The sequence below is a fragment of the Psittacula echo genome, assembly GCF_963264785.1.
Source record: "Psittacula echo genome assembly, chromosome: 4".
Classification (NCBI taxonomy): domain Eukaryota; kingdom Metazoa; phylum Chordata; class Aves; order Psittaciformes; family Psittacidae; genus Psittacula; species Psittacula echo.
This window is the reverse complement of record NC_137738.1, coordinates 109,706,710-109,722,234: the sequence shown is the minus strand read 5'-3', so window position 1 is coordinate 109,722,234 and position 15,525 is coordinate 109,706,710. Positions and strand designations below refer to the sequence as shown.

Below are 15,525 nucleotides of genomic sequence, written 5' to 3'. Positions count from 1 at the left end.
ACAAGTCAGGTTTTTTTTAATTAACCTGTTGTCGAATAAGAAAGTCTGCACACACTTCAGTTACTTTTGAACATAGTGTACTCTGAAAAGGAAATTAACCCTTTAAAATAAACAGCAGCAGACACAGGATCCTTCCCTGTGCTTCAGACAGGTCTCATTCTTGCATCACTATAATGAAATCCATGACTTTGTCTATATATGCTTAAATGAGAGAAGAATCAAATTCATCAAGTTAATCAGCAAAACTGGAAAATAGGAAGACTCCATTACAGAAAGACAACGGGGAAGACTTCCACACTGCCACTACCACTGCAGAAGTCTTGAGTATCAAGGCAAGGAGCTGGTACATACAGAGAGAAGTCCAGTAATCCCAACAGCCTAGGATTAAAAACCCTTCCTTACCCAAATTTTCATTATTTGGCAACTGATGGAGACAGCAGGCAGAGTGAAAAATATAAGTGCCAAATCAATACTTAACGGTTAGAAAGTCTGTTATACCTAAGAGGTGGGGTGTGATGAGGAAAGAGGAAGAGTGGGCAGAGTTTCTAGCCTGAGCACCATCAGAACCAGAGAATGGATATACTACAAAGATGTATAAATGTGCAAAGAGCAGTCCAATACCCAAAGACTCATTTGATCAGCTTCAGAAGTTTCCTATTTTAGTCAGTCTCTTTTTACAGCTTCATTATATTAGCAACTCAAGTCATTTTCTGATGGCCTGTCCCTGAAGCTTGTGGGAAAAGTACCACACATATGACTATTCTGAGTTATTTTGTAACCCTTTTTCTCATTCCAGTCACTAAATCTATCTTACCTCCCTCTCATGATGATGATTTGGTTCTTGTCAATGCTAGGAGTGCTTCCAAATTTCTATCATCCACTAGTTTCAAGCACACACTCCTAGGCCATGTATTTAATTTAATATCTAGTTTATTAAAACAGGAATGACCTACAAACAATGCTAAACATACCAAGAATTCAGAGCTCTGGAACACTCCTGTGCATTTACGCAACAGTTTACAGTTCTAAGGAACAGAAGCATGACAATCTACCTTAACCTGTCCTCCTTCTCTAAAATGGCTAGGAAGCAAGAAATAGTACCATTTGCACTTACACAGCCTCGTAGCAATTTTATTGTCTATCTAAAGATGAGAAACCGATCCGGCTCAGAGGCAATGTAGCAAAAAGCTTTGTTGAAGATCAGATGAATTCCCCATTTGGTGCACAGCACAACTAGGTGAATGCCTGGTCCAGCACACAGGGAAGAAAATTATGAGGGCAGAAACAAATAGTCAAGAGGAAGTAAAGACTGGCCCTTATGATTCACAGAGCTGGCTAAATTGATGGCTTGACTTCACGAATGAAGCACAGTGATAAGGCCACACAGACATTACAATGAAATTCTAGTTTGCTTTATGTTATGAAGGTGCACATAGATGTCTGTAATAGTTTCAAGCCCTAACAAATGTATGAATCCTATCTTCAGAAGTTTTGAAGCCTAGAGCTGCACAGCATAAGCTTTGAGCTGTTTGTAGTACCCAAGAGGCATGAGCTCCTCAGATCAGCAAGTACCCTCAATACTGAAAGAACTTCTGTGACATCAGTCACAAAACTCTCATTTATCACTTTTTCATGAAGAAGCTAATAAAAAACCTTCCAAAGTTTCCTTCAAGACCACAAAGCCAAGGGTGATTTCTGAAATACCGTGCCTGTGGCTTAACATTACCAAGAGATACTGGCTTTTATAATTAAAAGAAGCCCCTACAAACATTCAAAAAATGCACTCTCTCAGCTTTAATAAGAAAACATGTCCTGCTTCCAACATGCATTTGTGTGACTCATTAATACTCACGTGTACTTTAGGTGTGGGAGGAAGGCCATTACTAATTGGTTTCTAGAAAATAGAAGTTAAAAAGTGTGTTTACACTCGCAGGCACACATATGCATTAAAAACACACATTCCCATGCTACAGCATAATGAAAATACAAGTCTAAAGTTTTTTTAGAATGTTCTTAAAAGCATTTAATTAGGAGAAAATAAAAAGCCAACACTCATATTTACATAAAACAGATGTAAAACCCTCCCTGCAGATTTTTAAGACAATAGAGTTGTGTTGTATGTTTCTAGACTTTGATAACTGGAAGGCACTAGGCACCTATTGGGACACTGCTGTGTCCAGTGCCACATGTATGAGATATGAAAGCCATGGCTGAGCTTTGGCAACACTCCCATTTTTAAGCATAAGGTTGGGCTACAGACCTTGCTTCCAACCAACCATATTTCTGTATGAGTTTCCTAACCACATCCTCTAGCGACCACACACCACCAACTACCAGATCATTTGCTTTCGTTAAAACCTCTACTACAATTCCCTGGTATCTCCTCACTGAATGTCTGCATAGCCTATTGTGCAACACTTTCACATTACAATGATGCCTGAAAGAATGCCATATGCAGCAAAACAAAGTTTAAGCAACACTGCAGCAATTGCTCAATTGTTCACTATTACAAGCAGCTATCAATTAGTACTAGACCCACTTTCCTATATCTGTATCAATTAATAGAAATATGCTTCCAAAGAAATGCATTTTACAGGTTAACACAGGAAACTTCTAACACACCATTTCAAATGTGATGCTCAAATCAGTTCAGGAAATCATGCTTTCCAAAGTACCTCCTTAAACCAAAACAAAAATACCCACAATGTTTCTGCTCTATTTTCTCCTCACTTCTTTCAAAAGGGTGACATTTCCAACCTCATCCTTAGCAGAAACCCCCAAAGACTATAGTTCCATGTTAAGTTTAATCTGATCTAACTCCAAATGCCCCACACTCTATCTCACATTCATTCCCACTTTTGCTTTTGCATCATAGTAATAGAGTGCCACTCTGGAAGCTATTCACTGCTTTGATGGAAAAACTCACTTGGAAGGGGAGAAAGGGAGGCAGAAATATTCCCTTTCCTCTGCTCACAGCTGGATCAGATTACATGTGGAGTGAAACTGCTTTCTTTCCATGAGTGCAACTTCACATGACTGTATGTAGCTCAAGATGGACACTAAACCCAAGCTGCTAAACCCTGAAACCCAGAGCTCCAGAGGCCAGCAGACAACAGCTTGCATATCTGGACCCTTAATCTACTTTTCTCCATCTTTTTTTTCCCCCTGACACCAAAACGCCTACTTGCCTACAACTGGGATAAGAGAAGGACTCATTTGACAACCCCAATTCAGCTCCTTCCCCAGGGCCAGCCAAATCCTCCAGCAAGCCATCAGGTGGCAGCATATTCTTTAATTTACTCATTTGCTTGAGCAGTCATTGCTCAGTACAACACATTACATTTCTCTCACAGAATCTTGCTCTCACTACATCTCAAGTATGTGAATACAAGCAAGTAAATCTTATATATCCATGATGATGTTAGTTTCTAATGAAAATTAAATACTGATCCAAACTTCATTTTAAGACTATCACAACTAGATTAGCAACTGTGCTTTGATTCAGAGTAAACAAAACACCATCCATCCAGCATAACTTCTATACTAAAGAATGTGCCCACTACTATTCACTGCACATGTAAAACAGTTGAGACTTTTAAATAAGACCCAGAAGCTTAAATACCTACCAGTATTTCCTTCTTTTCTCTTCTTGAAAAATTAGTGTCTCTAACTTCATTCTGTTGATGTGGTGATCCCTCTCGTTCACCATTTAATTGTCCGTAACTGACTCCATTACCTATAAAGATTCATATTTTAAAATGTGTTCTACCTTCAACTCAGAGTAGTCTAGTCTCAAAACAATTCTGAAAGACTGTAATTTCCACTTATGTCAGAACATGTTCCAGTACACTAATTTATGGAGCATATACGTCTCTACATGCACATAAAACCATCTATAGAGAACATTCAATTTCAGTCCATGACTTTTGGCAGTTAACATAACTCTAACGTGGACATAGAAAGAGATGCAGTCGTAGTTATGAGGAAAATTATATTTAACATATCTAAAGTACAACTTGGCTAAAGCTTCAAATTACTGATCCTTTATAAATAGCCTCGAGACATTTCTTAGCACTAGATGGTTAAGCATTACAGTCAAATCTGTAACACATCAACTGCAGTACTAAGTATATAGCAAGGAAGAGCTAGCAAGGTATCAAGTAAGATTCAGACATTAAGTTAGCTTAAAACAAGCCAGTTCAGAACAATTCTTAAAACATCAGACTTTAACACACAGAAAAGGAACAGCCTGAGCAAACAGTAAACACAATCCCCTGCTGTCCTACCCAACCCAGTTCATTATAAACAAATGCAAACTTTGAAAGCAAAAGTCTATTACTGACGTGTCAAATGACAACCACAGCTGACATATAGAACCAGAATCTGAAACCTACAAACAGGAAAACTTTTTTATTCCCCGTGACAACCACGATACTCTACATTATAAGCCTGCTGCTTAGAAAAGCAATTGTGCCACCAATGGTGTCAGCAACTTTACTAGAAGGTCCGTTTCACTCTCAAGAGTTCAAGCATGCTTTCTTTGTGCATCTTGGCTTTTGTGCACTATTTTTTTACTTGCCCCCCACAGAAAAATTACCACATTACTGTAACTTTGCATACGCACACCTATGTATGCATAGGTGAGGATATAGAAAGAAAATAATATAAGATTTGAGAAATATTTGTATACTTCTTGGTGTCACTCTTATTACCTAAAACATTAGATTTCTGTGGAGGTAACCGAGGTGGTGGTGGCCTGGGTGGAACCTGAGATGCAGATTTTGCTGGACTCTCTGATGTTGGGCATCTCTTGATTGTTCCTTGGTTATCATTTTCAGAAGAATGAGTTTCTTGGGGGATAAAGATGGATTTAGGCTAAAAAAAGACACAGTAATAATAAAAACATAATGAAAAAAAAAAAAAGAAAGATTCAAAGCACCCAAGCTCCTTCTAACTGACAAAAAAGTCACATGCAATATTTGGGTCCTCAAATTTTCACAAGTAAATTGGTAAAGCAACATGTTCTGCCATGCAAATATTTCAAAAAACAAACCAGAAGGAAACACATAGCAATAAGGAAAATCTTGTTATCAACAAAGGACAAATTAAAAATCATTATATTCAAGTCATGCATTAAAAAAATTACTGGCCATGTGGAAATGTCACTGTTTATGAATACAGATAACCAAACCAGACATTTAAGTAGAAACTAGGGGAACAGACAGTGATACAGCTAGAACTTTGTGTAAAGAATCCCAAACAAAGGATGTACCCACAAAGGGCAACATTGTTTAGAAACCTGCTGCACTAATGCTGCTTGCAAAGCCCTTCTGAGTTATGTAAAGATAGTGCAGAAGGGTAAGCAAGCAAACCTGCAATTTTTGGCTGAGGAACTAACAGCCAGACAAAAGAAATATGGTTATCTTTTTATTTTTGTTCACATTAAGGTAATTTCAGTGTAAAGAAAGATTCACTTACTCTTCAAGCGCAAACCTAACCATGCAAAACCTAATCTGATCTACGCATGCCCCTAAAGATCACCTTTCAGACAGCAAAAGTTAGCAAGCAGATGCTTTACTCAGCAGCTCTTTAGTCATGGCTCGAGTGAGAGAACTATCAATACAGTCATTTAGACACTTCTGCATTTATATATAGTGTGCTATTATCTGGTAACATAATCCCTCTCACTTACCTTTGGTGGTAAAGGAGGTGGCACTTTAGGTTTCATAGTAGCACTACGAAGAAAAGAAACAAAACAGGTTGTTATCCAGTGCAGCTCCTTGAACCTCATACTGTGGTGTTCAAGATACACAATTTTATAAAAAAACCAGGGTTTTATAAGTGACATAGAATTAAACACCATTAACTTGCCATCAGCACTATTATATCCAAATAACTGCACCACAAATACTTACAAACATTTTGTTATTGCTATGCATACCACAGATACTATCCAAAATAAAACTATCACAGATCATCTCTAGAGAGCACAAAGCAACATGAACTGATCTGCTGAAGATGCACATACTTGTGGGGAAAAAAGTAGTGAGATGCAGAGCAAACCTGATATTTACTCTGCTGAGAGAAGAAAGAATCAGGATATCAGTGAGCTTTTCTAAAGGGCCATCTGTAGGTATATAGGGCAAAGGGGAGTTACAAAAAAACTGATGAGTATCATTCCCAACTTCATCAGAACAGCTTTACACATGAACACAAAATCCATGTACAATGGACAGTTATCCCACTGTCTGGGTTCAGGGGTGTGAGTGTGTGTGTGTGTTCTTCCATGAGTTTCTTTTTTTTAGAGAAATTTTGCAAAAGATAACTTTTTAATGCAAGAACAATTCTACAGCTTGGCTTAACAGTACAAGGTATCAGCAGGAAAACAAGAAAACTGAAGCATCAGGATTATCCCTTCTGTACTGGTTCTGTGTTTTAGAACATAGAATATGACTCATTTAATAAAAAATAATTTAAAAAAATCCGAAATTTCTAAATGTTGGGTTTTCAAAAACTCTTACACTGCCCTGTTTCCTAATCTTTTGGAACAGAAAATTATTTCAATTGAATACATTAGGCATACAGCTGCAAAAACTTGACATTCTTCTGGACATTCTTGCACAATATTTCCCTTATTTTTAAATTATGCTCCAAAGCATAGGGAAAACATCTAACTAGTAAGATATCTACTTGTTTACAGATCAACGAATTGTCTCCTTTGCTTAATTCTTTTCAGGAGTTTCTGTCCTGGCATCTTATCAGCTTCAGCCACTTCAGCTGCTATAGTGGTGGAAGTTATCTTCTCTCCATAACATTGGGACCAAGCTTAAGTCCTCGGTTGTGTGCATCCAAGCTCCAGTTGTATTTTCTTTCATATTCTTCCCTGCATCTCTGACAGCCATCACGGTGTTACTGGGCAGCCAAATGTGTAAAAAAAGGGAAAAAAGCCAACAACTGGGCATAAATGTAACAGATGTTTGTACAATGGAGTATGCCTTGGTTTCAACAGCAAGGTTTATGTGCAGTTTGTCACCACTGATCACGCAGAGCACTGCCCCAATAATTTCTGCTTTCCCAGCTTCCATAACCAGGAAGATCAAGCATGATCAGCTTTGCTGCACATGAAAGAAAAAAAATATCAAAACAACAAGGATTATTAAAAGAAGAAATAATTTTATATTGTTCCCTGAAGCATGTGGATTCTCTGCTATGAATCACACAGCTTCACACAGTGAAGAGTCATGCAGTGGCATCAGTTTGGACTGGAGGGCATACAGCAGCTTCATTGTTTTTGTTCTGGATCTGACGGATGTCACATGTAGTCTTCAACGGCAGCACCATCTCACAGAATATAAACCAAACAAAAGCCTTGCACCTTCAGTGGACTCCACAAAAAGATATCCAAGACCAAGCTGATGAACCAACGTATTGCAACAGATATTTGGGCTCAAGCAGATACCAAGGGGAAAGGCATAGATGCAGAATCTGCCTGATTCAAGGCTGAGGCAGTGAAGGCTTGCCCCTGTGCTTACAGGAAAATGCGGTGTCCTCTCTGTAGGACAAGAGTATCTAGGATGAAATACAGAAGAATCAAAAAACACCAGGACTTTTTGGAAGACCACTGGTGACTGTCCTTAAGGTCAGATGAATTAGAACCTCCCCAGAAGTTATCAGGTTCTTCCTTGCTTAACCTGAAAAAAAAATCCACAGAAACACCACAGCGACAGAAGCAGCTAAAGCCAGTGCTGCTTAAAATTCTGATGGAGCTCACGCAAGCAACAAGGATCTCAAAGCACTGGACAAAGAAATCAATGCAAACCCTTGAAGTCATCAAGGGTCAAGAAGTTCCAAGCCCTAGAACATTACTGATGTTGATGATACTGGCTGCAAACACAGCAAGAAGGTGGGGCATGGCGAATCAAGCAAAAATGAATGGACACAGAGATGTACATCCAGAGATTAGTACGGATGGAGGAACCAAGCTGATATGGTTTGGAGCAGTGCAGATATCCAGAGCATCTTCACGGAAGGCCATCAAAGTGGAGCTGGAAGTATGGAGCTATTGGGAACCGTTACATCCTACAGTGCAGGAAGCCCAAGTTATCACTATCAAGGTCTATCCAGCTAAGAGCAAAGCAGGTTTGCAGCTTGGTCCAAATGCAGTGGAGCAAATCAATGAGTAGCATCATTGAACTCTCCTTCTCAAAAACTAGACATGGGAGCTTCGTATTATCAATGAACTGCACCATCCTGCCTATAAACAACTGCTTCATAATGAAATATGAAGAACTTCTTGAGGAATTAGGAAGAGAATGAAGCCTGCTAGAAATCGACTAAAAATCATTTTTGCTTCTATAAATACACTTGTGTCAACCAGCAAACATACTTGTGTTTTGAGAAGCTGATCATTAAACAATGCAAGTTTAACATACTTGTAACCTAGATGATATCGGACAGTATCAGTAGCTTTACCTTTATTGAAGGGGGCTGTCCCTCATGCTCATTTCAGTGATAAAAACTACTGCCTTTGTTATAAAAGAGCAGCAGTAAAATTACTCAAGGGAAAAAGAGTTATTTGGAGTTATTTGGTTCTCTGTAGGAGACAGATGCCAACAACAAGATAACACATGTTTTACAGGTTTCTGGTATGAAGCAACAGCTTTCAAAATTATCCATTAACAGAAAGTAAACAAGAACTCTGTCTCAACAGCATCTTTCTTTTTTGTCTTTACATCAGATTTATTTAGGAATGTAGATTTCCACATACCGGCTGTGAATTTTAAATTGTTTCAGCTCTCATGTGTCAATCAAAATGAGCCCAATACTTATACTTCAGTATAAACATAATTAATTAAACACGTGGCTATTGATACTGCCTTTGTAGTCCCATAAACCTTGCTCTGTGGTAAGGGAGTCAACTCTATTACAAAATCAAGCACCCACACAAGCATCCTCCTAGCTGAGAATGTAGACAGAACAAACTCAATCATCTAGAGAAGACAGTTATGTATGCATTTTATGTATTTTTAATGAGCTTTATTTTAATATACTAGTTATAAAGATGACACCAGCATGGGGATCAGAGGAAGTGGCTCAATGTATACCAAGATTTTGTTCAATAATAAGAAAAGGACAGCTGTATCAAGTGAGGAACAGATTGCTTCCCCCTGATTTATCACAAGTTTATCAGCAGAATAAGAAAACATTCAGTGATGTAATCTAGGAACAACATTAAATGCCTATCTTAAAAAAATGCTGTAGAAGATGAAGTATCCTGAACTATTAGGGACAGAGCAATTCAACTTACAACAAATAAACATTCATCTATTCAAGAAACGGCTTTTACACATCTAATTTTTAAAAGAAAAAAGGACTTACTGTTTAGCATCATCATCTGCATCATCATCATCTTCCAAATGTGCCACATGTCCCCTAAGAAAATGAACAAGGTACGATAGCTGAGTTGTACTATAGTTACTTGGCTACTGTGAAAAATTCTGAGCTCAAAGGTTGCTACCTCTTTTACAGAATTTAAATGTCTTTTAGCTTTTTATCATTATTCTTTAAAGACAGCTGCAATTCAAACAACTAAGCCTCTCCTATATCCTCTCAGCAAGTACAGGCACAAACAAGAACTAGTTGCGACAGACATAGGAAATCAACACAAAAATGACTTTGAAACACACAAGAGAGGGAAAAAAAATAAGAATAGAATTACCGCTGATGCAGTTCTTCTTCAACTGATTTTAAGAGACTCCTTCAGCATTAAATAAGAATAAGAACATAGTTTAATTGTGGCACACAAACTTAATTATCGAAAGTCAGGGCAAATGCCCCTATGACTCTTATCAGTAAATAGTCCAAAGCATGTTATTTCAGCTGGCTTTCAGAACATACATCAAACATTCACACACAAATGAACATAGCTACTTTTAATTGTTATGTTTTTACATAACACATTTTCATATGCATTTATTAATGTATTGCTATTAGCAACAGTTCCTTGTACTGTAGAATACGGACAGTCTTAAATTGATCCCATTTAAAACAAATCCACACTATCAAAGAAAATAATAATCTTAAAAAAAAAAAAAATCAGACTGACAAAAGGATTAAACTAGTATTGGCATAAATTAATTCTTTCCTAGTTATTTTCATAACATTCTGAGCTTTTCATTTCTGTGTCTTTGAAAATGCAGACAGGAAGGAATAGCAGGCAAAACGCAGGGATGAAAAACAACAGGATTTCAGAAGATATCAGTATCCATATTTTTCCCAACTAAAACACTGCATGCAAGCATCATGTTCTATGCTTAGATTTTCTACATTTTTAAAATATGATTTAATGTAACAAAGCAAAGCTGAGCATCCTAATTCTGACATGCATAAATGTAATTAAGAAGTTGGGTTGAAAAGAAAAATTACATGGAAAATTATTTCATATGATTAATAAAACAAAATTATTAAATGCCTGAACACAAAGTTAAAGGACTTTGCTGAGGGAGGTAAGTTTTCTTTTTTAAAGCATCTATAATTGAATGGTCCTAGAGCCCTACAACACAAAGAAGAGCACAAAGCAATGTCAAAGAGCAACATTGGTAGTTCACAGATGGGGTAAAATTGTACTCTGTGGGACCTACCATGCAGAACATTTTGTTAACAAGTAGATCAAGATAAGAAATGGCTCTTAAAAGGAAGCTTATAGCACCATAGAGACAATATGGTCAACACAGCCTCTAAAGACTAAAAAGTGCTGTAACTCTGTATCATTTCAATTACTATTATTTTAGATATAAATCCTGATTTTGGAATTTTATCTGATATAAACAAGCGTGACATTTTACTACGCCCATTTCAGCTAATGTATTTAATACATTTGTGATTTTTGTATTAAAATAGTCTTAAATGAATTAAAGACAGAAAATTATATTCCTTACTCACTTATTTCCACCCAAGAAGTAGTCACACTGAGGACCATGACCATATTCTAGCTGTAGATCCTACAAATGTAAGAGAATCAGTCTTTTAAGATGAACAGCATCAAACATACATCATGTCATGCTGCTGTTATCCCCTCTACCACATCTGAGCTACCAAACAAGCTGATTCTTTTGGTCTTCCCATCCCTAACGCCACTCTCAGGCCCATCACACCGAAGAATCTCCTCTTTGCCAGTTTGCTGCATCACTAATTCCTTTTAAAACTCTGACCGCAGGCCCTTCCTTGGACACACAGATCCTCTGCTCAAAGTCATTTGCGAAAAAGGAAACAAAGCAACTACATAAATAACACAACAACAACACAGCTACAGACAGGGCAAAGAAGAGATTCAGAGCAGCCCTGCAGAGAAGGACTTGGGGGTGTTGGTCGATGAGAAAATGAACATGAGCCGGCTTCAGTGTGCGCTCGCAGCCCAGAAAGCCAACTGTATCCTGGGCTGCATCAACAGGAGCATGACCAGCAGGTCGAAGGAGGTGATCCTGCCCCTCTACTCTGCTCTCATGAGACCTCACTTGGAGTATTGTGTGCAGTTCTGGTGTCCTCAACATAAAAAGGACATGGAACTGTTGGAACAAGTCCAGAGGAGGCCATGAGGATGATCAGGGGAATGGAGCACCTCCCGTACGAAGGTAGGCTGAGAAAGTTGGGGCTGTTCAGCCTGGAGAAGAGAAGGCTGCGTGGAGACCTCATAGCAGCCTTCCAGTATCTGAAAGGGGCCTACAAGGATGCTGGGGACGGACTATTCATTAGGGACTGTAGTGACAGGACAAGGGGTAACAGGTTAAAACTTAAACAGGAGAAGTTTAGATTGGATATAAGGAAGAAATTCTTTACTGTGAGGGTGGTGAGGCACTGGAATGGGTTGCCCAGGGAGGTTGTGAATGCTCCATCCTTGGCAGTGTTCAAGGCCAGGTTGGATGAGGCCTTGGGTGGCATGGTTTAGTGTGAGGTGTCCCTTCCCATGACAAGGGGGTTGGAACTGGATGATCTTAAGGTCTTTTCCAATCCTAACTATTCTATGATTCTAACAAAACCACAGGAAAAACCCTGAATCAAACAGAAAGGACTTTGTGATCTACCAGACCCTGTAGAGAACTCTGCCATCCCTCATTGGCACATTATAGTATTCATTTCAGATGTGGAGTAGTTCTGGAAGGGAGCCTGAAATGTCTTTAGCACATGGGGACGTTAAACAAATAATCAGAGAGGACAGTAAAAGTGGTTTTTATAGCTCTAGTTATAGGAGTATGAATTTAAAGGATAATTATATATGCTCTTATGTATACTTTAAGATCACCTTTTGTATCAAAAATAGAAAAGCAGTACCAACAGCAAAGTCAAGCACTCAAGCAATCATGGAGCATGGGCTACTTAAAGAAGTAGCAATTCAACAGACACCATATGGCATACAAATTTAATGCATTAATGGAAATACAGGGACATACTGAAGCACCATCAAATCTGCATCTGCCAGAAGGATACTGCTATGATTAAAGATATTCTTTTGTTCAGGTGGATCACAAAAGCAAAAATCTGGGCATAAATTTGCTCCAAAATACTGAGTATATTCACAACGAGAAATGAATTATTGATCAACTAAGTCAGTGATAATGGAGTAACACTGCTCCTTTCCAGGAAACATTTTAAAAGTCTCCAATATCTTCTGTTGAACAGGCCTCTTTCAGCTGCAGCCCTTATCAAAAGAATGCTGTACTTTAGAAAGATGCCCAGATATACAAGCTATAAGACTAATAAGCTACTCATGGAGCCTTTTAAAAGGGCATTTCTTAAAAACAGAGGAAAAGTCTCACATTAGATTTGCCAGTGCACCAAGCTGACGAAGCAGAAACCACCACAGCTTTCAGTTCCAGACTAAAGGTCAACCACTTTAACACAAAGCCATGTGTATTGTTTTCTGCTCAGCAAGGAGTTCCGGGTTGTTTACTGCATCCTCAATTCTGCTCTGTAAAGCTAAGTAGTAGTTTCCACATGGGTGTTTCTACTGCAGCTGTCAGTAGCATTTCATCGGTTCAGTGACTTTCCACATTTTTCCAAGACAAGTGAGATTGTGGAAAAAACCTGTGTGTAACTGATAATTACTTGATGTAAAAGAATACACAGATCAGAGGGTTGAATAAAAATTGCAAAGACAAACCCCATGCTGGCATTTCCTGAACCACAGAGACTGACTTTTCAATCCTTGTACCAACTTTATTAAACATCTTTCTTCCAGAATAAAACAACCTCCCTTCCCCATCCACTTCTATGGGTCTGACTCACAAGGACCACCTGACTTTCCCTCTAGACATCTATCAGTGGAGCTAGAAAGTTAAGTGACAGAAAAGAACAGCTTGCAAGTGATGTGCTGGTAGGGAAGAAAGCTCACTCCTCTCCAGGAACATGTGCAGGTCTCTGAGAGGTAGCAGGTGGCAGGGATCAGCCCTCAGTCATGGATATTTTTGATCCCTCCTGCTGTCCTTATCTCCCTTTGTCACAGTTCATCCTCCTCCTATGCCCCAAACGAGTTCTCTACTACTGCTCCAAACAAGTCTCCTTTCCTCAAGAAGGCCATCTGCAACTTTAGTCTCTATCACTCCCAATATTTGAAACCTTAGGCAGTTAATTCCCTTCTGCAGGTCCTCACCACCACAAAGAAACACAGATTTAACTTTCTTTACTGTAAGTACTTGTATTACTTCTACGCAATCTCAAAAACTTCCACATGTAAGCACAGATATTTTGAGGATTCAGGCTCTAGACCAGAAAACAAGACTGGAATCGTAAGATGTCATCAGACTCACAAACAAGGAGGTTAAACAGGTTTTGTGTAAGAGGATACCTCATCAAAGACTGAGAGTCTGTTGAGAAAAATTATCCCCCATCAGAATAACTAAATCTGAGATTTTCACCTTGAATTGACAAGGTCTGTATGTTCTATATGTTGCAAAATCACATTAATCAAAGTGAGAAATGAAGATCTTACACTGGGTAGAGCCTAAAATGTCTGTATGTTTTCATCTGCACACTGCGCAATGTACGTCTATATATACTGTACAACAATGACAAAAAAATAATAGGAGAAAATAAGAAACCTTTCACAAAACATAAAGAGCCTTCATCTGTCAGGTTTCTCATGCCTTACTGGGATTTCCTTTATGAAAAATGACATCTGCCAGGATTACTTATCTTTAAATGGTTTAAAGGGACAAAAGCTTTGTTTTGATTCAATTTGCTACTGTGCTGCCTATTAGCATTTATTTGACTATGATTCTAACTGGATATGAATTTTTTTTTTCCTTAAGTAGCTTGTTAGGGTTCTTCAAAGTCCTTTAAATACTGCTGGTTTTCACTCCAAATTTGGTGAAGTAATCCATTGCTAGGGAAATTTCTTCTACTCCAAATATATCCATATAATTTTATAAATCTTCTAGCTACATATTTTGGTACAAAACCCATCACTAAATACTGCATGCATCCTGCAAAGCCTCCAGTGTGCTGTTATGCTTTATCAGAATAACTAATATAACTAGATCTTTTTAAAGCCAAACATAAAGGTATTTTTCAACAAAAAAGAAATCTTACCAGTTATGGATTCTCACTGGGAAGAACAGATTAACATTAATTACTAAATGATGCAACAACTGGCTTAATAGAAAGCTGTTACCTGACCTGCATACCGAAAGTAACCCAACAACTTTATGAACCTACGTTCATATTTAACATACATACAATGCTGATGAGTTAACTAAAACACTTTACATGAGACAACATCAACACTGAACAAATCTGAGTGACTAGACAGATATTTTCCAAGAGAATCTCAAGATTACAGACAGTCAGAACGAGAAGAGGTCAGTAAATCTTGGTGATAAATCAAAGATGCAACCCAGATTATTCACTTTCAGCCTAGGGTTATCAATGACCTATTCCTGAACCAGCACAAGCATGTACAAGACAGTGCTATTTGCTACCAATGATCACTTTGGAAAAAAGGTAATACAGAGAATAATTACCAGTTCTTCTCAACAACCTGGGTAACATTAAACGAAGAACTCGTGTAGAAAGGCAAATCACACCTTCAGATAAACGATATGTGCAAAGCAATCAATGACTAAAAACAGCATAAAGATTTTCTCAAAGACAAATATGGTGGCAAGGCCATGCCCTGAAACAAATCCCCCAGGAATGATCAAATCTACACCACCTTCTGCAGTGTAAGTTTTAAAAACTGCTTTTTCTGCAGAATTTTATGATGAATTGTTACGGTACTTTTGACAAGTCTTAGGCTCCTAATTTGCTCTGTAGGGCTGAGCTGTACTCAAAGTCTATTCCTAGGTATTCAGTCCTTAAAAAAAAAAAAAAAAAAAAATCCCAACCCAAAGCTGAATGCATACAGTGAACCAGCAATTCACAGCTACTTCCTAGATTTGCTGTTCCCGACATCTTGCGAGAAAAAAGATCATTTGAAGTGACAAAATTGAGACTTTAAAACCAGAAACTGCTGAGAAGTAACTCTGAATTTCA

The 15,525-nt window shown here is 38.2% G+C and overlaps 1 protein-coding gene across 14 annotated transcripts in view; it reads right to left on the bottom strand.

Annotated features, from left to right (window-relative positions):
* The window catches only part of MAP4K3 (mitogen-activated protein kinase kinase kinase kinase 3), a 91,538-nt gene that overhangs the window by 27,962 nt on the left and 48,051 nt on the right, over positions 1-15,525 (bottom strand). For 12 of the 14 annotated variants that reach the window (XM_080616165.1, XM_080616168.1, XM_080616164.1 and 9 more), the window contains 7 exons: positions 10,942-11,000; positions 9,719-9,757; positions 9,379-9,432; positions 5,693-5,735; positions 4,713-4,875; positions 3,627-3,736; positions 1,853-1,894 (listed from right to left, as the gene is read on the bottom strand). In XM_080616165.1, the coding sequence (XP_080472291.1) occupies positions 1,853-1,894; positions 3,627-3,736; positions 4,713-4,875; positions 5,693-5,735; positions 9,379-9,432; positions 9,719-9,757; positions 10,942-11,000 (510 nt within the window). The remainder of the gene's footprint in view (positions 1-1,852; positions 1,895-3,626; positions 3,737-4,712; positions 4,876-5,692; positions 5,736-9,378; positions 9,433-9,718; positions 9,758-10,941; positions 11,001-15,525) is intronic. The other 2 variants (XM_080616171.1, XM_080616174.1) reach the window with 1 other exon arrangement.